Source organism: Xenopus laevis, chromosome 1L, assembly GCF_017654675.1.
Source record: "Xenopus laevis strain J_2021 chromosome 1L, Xenopus_laevis_v10.1, whole genome shotgun sequence".
NCBI lineage: Eukaryota > Metazoa > Chordata > Amphibia > Anura > Pipidae > Xenopus > Xenopus laevis.
In genome coordinates, this window is record NC_054371.1 from 47,703,369 (window position 1) to 47,704,942 (window position 1,574).

Here is a 1,574-nt window from a genome sequence, read left to right on the forward strand (position 1 = left end):
GTATCTTGTATTATAAATAATCTATAGATTTCAGTATTTTCGGAATCTGTATCTGTTGTAGGAAATTATTTGTGAACGTTTACATGTATAACATATTTATCATCTGATATATGTATTCATATATTGTATATATTTTGCAGTTCAGTTTAAAAATAGCTACAGCAGTGTAACTGATCTTTCTTAATACCCACCCAATGCTTCTTTTTGGCATGGTTACTACATACGCCCTTTCTGCACAGAATCTGACATAATAGGCTATTGGCTGTATTCCAGAAACTGAAACTGAATAATCCATTCATTCAATACAAACACAGATCTCACAGCCCTTAAAGGAGTGTTTGCCAATAGCTTATAATAAGCACCACCAAGTATTAGAATCAACAGAGCCCATCAGCTTGTGCACGAGCCACTCACTTGGGAACTCTACCACTATTCTCCAGGTTGCTTCTGTCCACTATGACTGTGACATGGAAGCTAAAACTGCAATATGGAGCAATGCTTTTCTCAGTGGTGGGATGTGTTCTGACCTGTGTAAGCACCTATGTTCCACTATGGAAATTGCTGAACTTAGATCTTAATGAGATGGAGACCTGGAACATGGGATTGTGGCAGATATGCGTAGTGCAGGAAGAAGGAGGGATGCAGTGCAAATATTATGATTCTTTTTTGGCAATGCCTTATGATCTCAGGATATCAAGGATTTTAATGTTTCTTGCCGATGGCTTTGGAGTCACTGGTCTCATCATGTCTAGCTTTGGCATAGACTGCTTAAAGTTCGAAGAAGAAATAAAGAAGAAACTGTCCATCTGTGGAGGAACACTTCTGTTGGTCTCAGGCATCACTTTATTGGTTCCTGTATCCTGGATAGCTTACAATACAGTCCAGGAATTTTGGGATGAGTCCATTCCAGATATTGTGCCTAGGTGGGAATTTGGGGATGCTGTGTTCATGGGCTGGTTTGGAGCTTTCTTTCTTCTGCTGGGTGGCTCATTGCTGCTGTGCTCCATGATGATTGCAACCAAGCCCACCTTTGCTCTCAACAAAACCTCAGGAGAACAGTATCCGCTTGCACATACATCACTCAGGTATCCAGATCAACTTGCACTTACAGCACTTAGGCATCCAGATCTGACAGTCTGACAGCTTTAGAGATGACCAGAAACTTGTTTTAGAAGCTAACTTGGAGTTGGACTTGCAGCGGCAACATCTTTGGTGGTCGGAACTGAAATTCCTCTCTGGGTATATATCAAGCTCAAGCTTGGGGCAGGGAAGACATTTTCATCTTGTTCATTCATTTTATTGAAAGTTACTGAAGTTTACAATAATGGCTCTAGATTAGATTACATATTATTTCATGGAACGGGGACAGGATATTTCTTTTGTTCTACTTGAAGTAGGTATTGAAAGGTGGCAAATAGAGTTAGTTATTAAAAGTATATTAATGTTCCTTGCTCTTTTTTTTGTTAGGGTTAGAATGTTTTATGTTCAGGCAAAGAGCAGAGCAGGGAAAATTGAATATTTAGCATCAAATTCCCTTAATATTGCACAGATAAAATCAACAGCACATTGGCCAT

At 39.3% G+C, this 1,574-nt stretch overlaps 1 protein-coding gene across 1 annotated transcript; it reads left to right on the top strand.

Moving 5' to 3' along the window:
- Positions 1-311: 311 nt before the first annotated feature.
- On the top strand, positions 312-1,140 carry LOC108696436 (putative claudin-24). Its single transcript, XM_018225802.2, has one exon. The coding sequence runs from the start codon at positions 457-459 to the stop codon at positions 1,138-1,140; it is 684 nt and encodes a 227-aa protein (XP_018081291.1). The 5' UTR covers positions 312-456.
- The last annotated feature ends 434 nt before the right edge of the window (positions 1,141-1,574 follow it).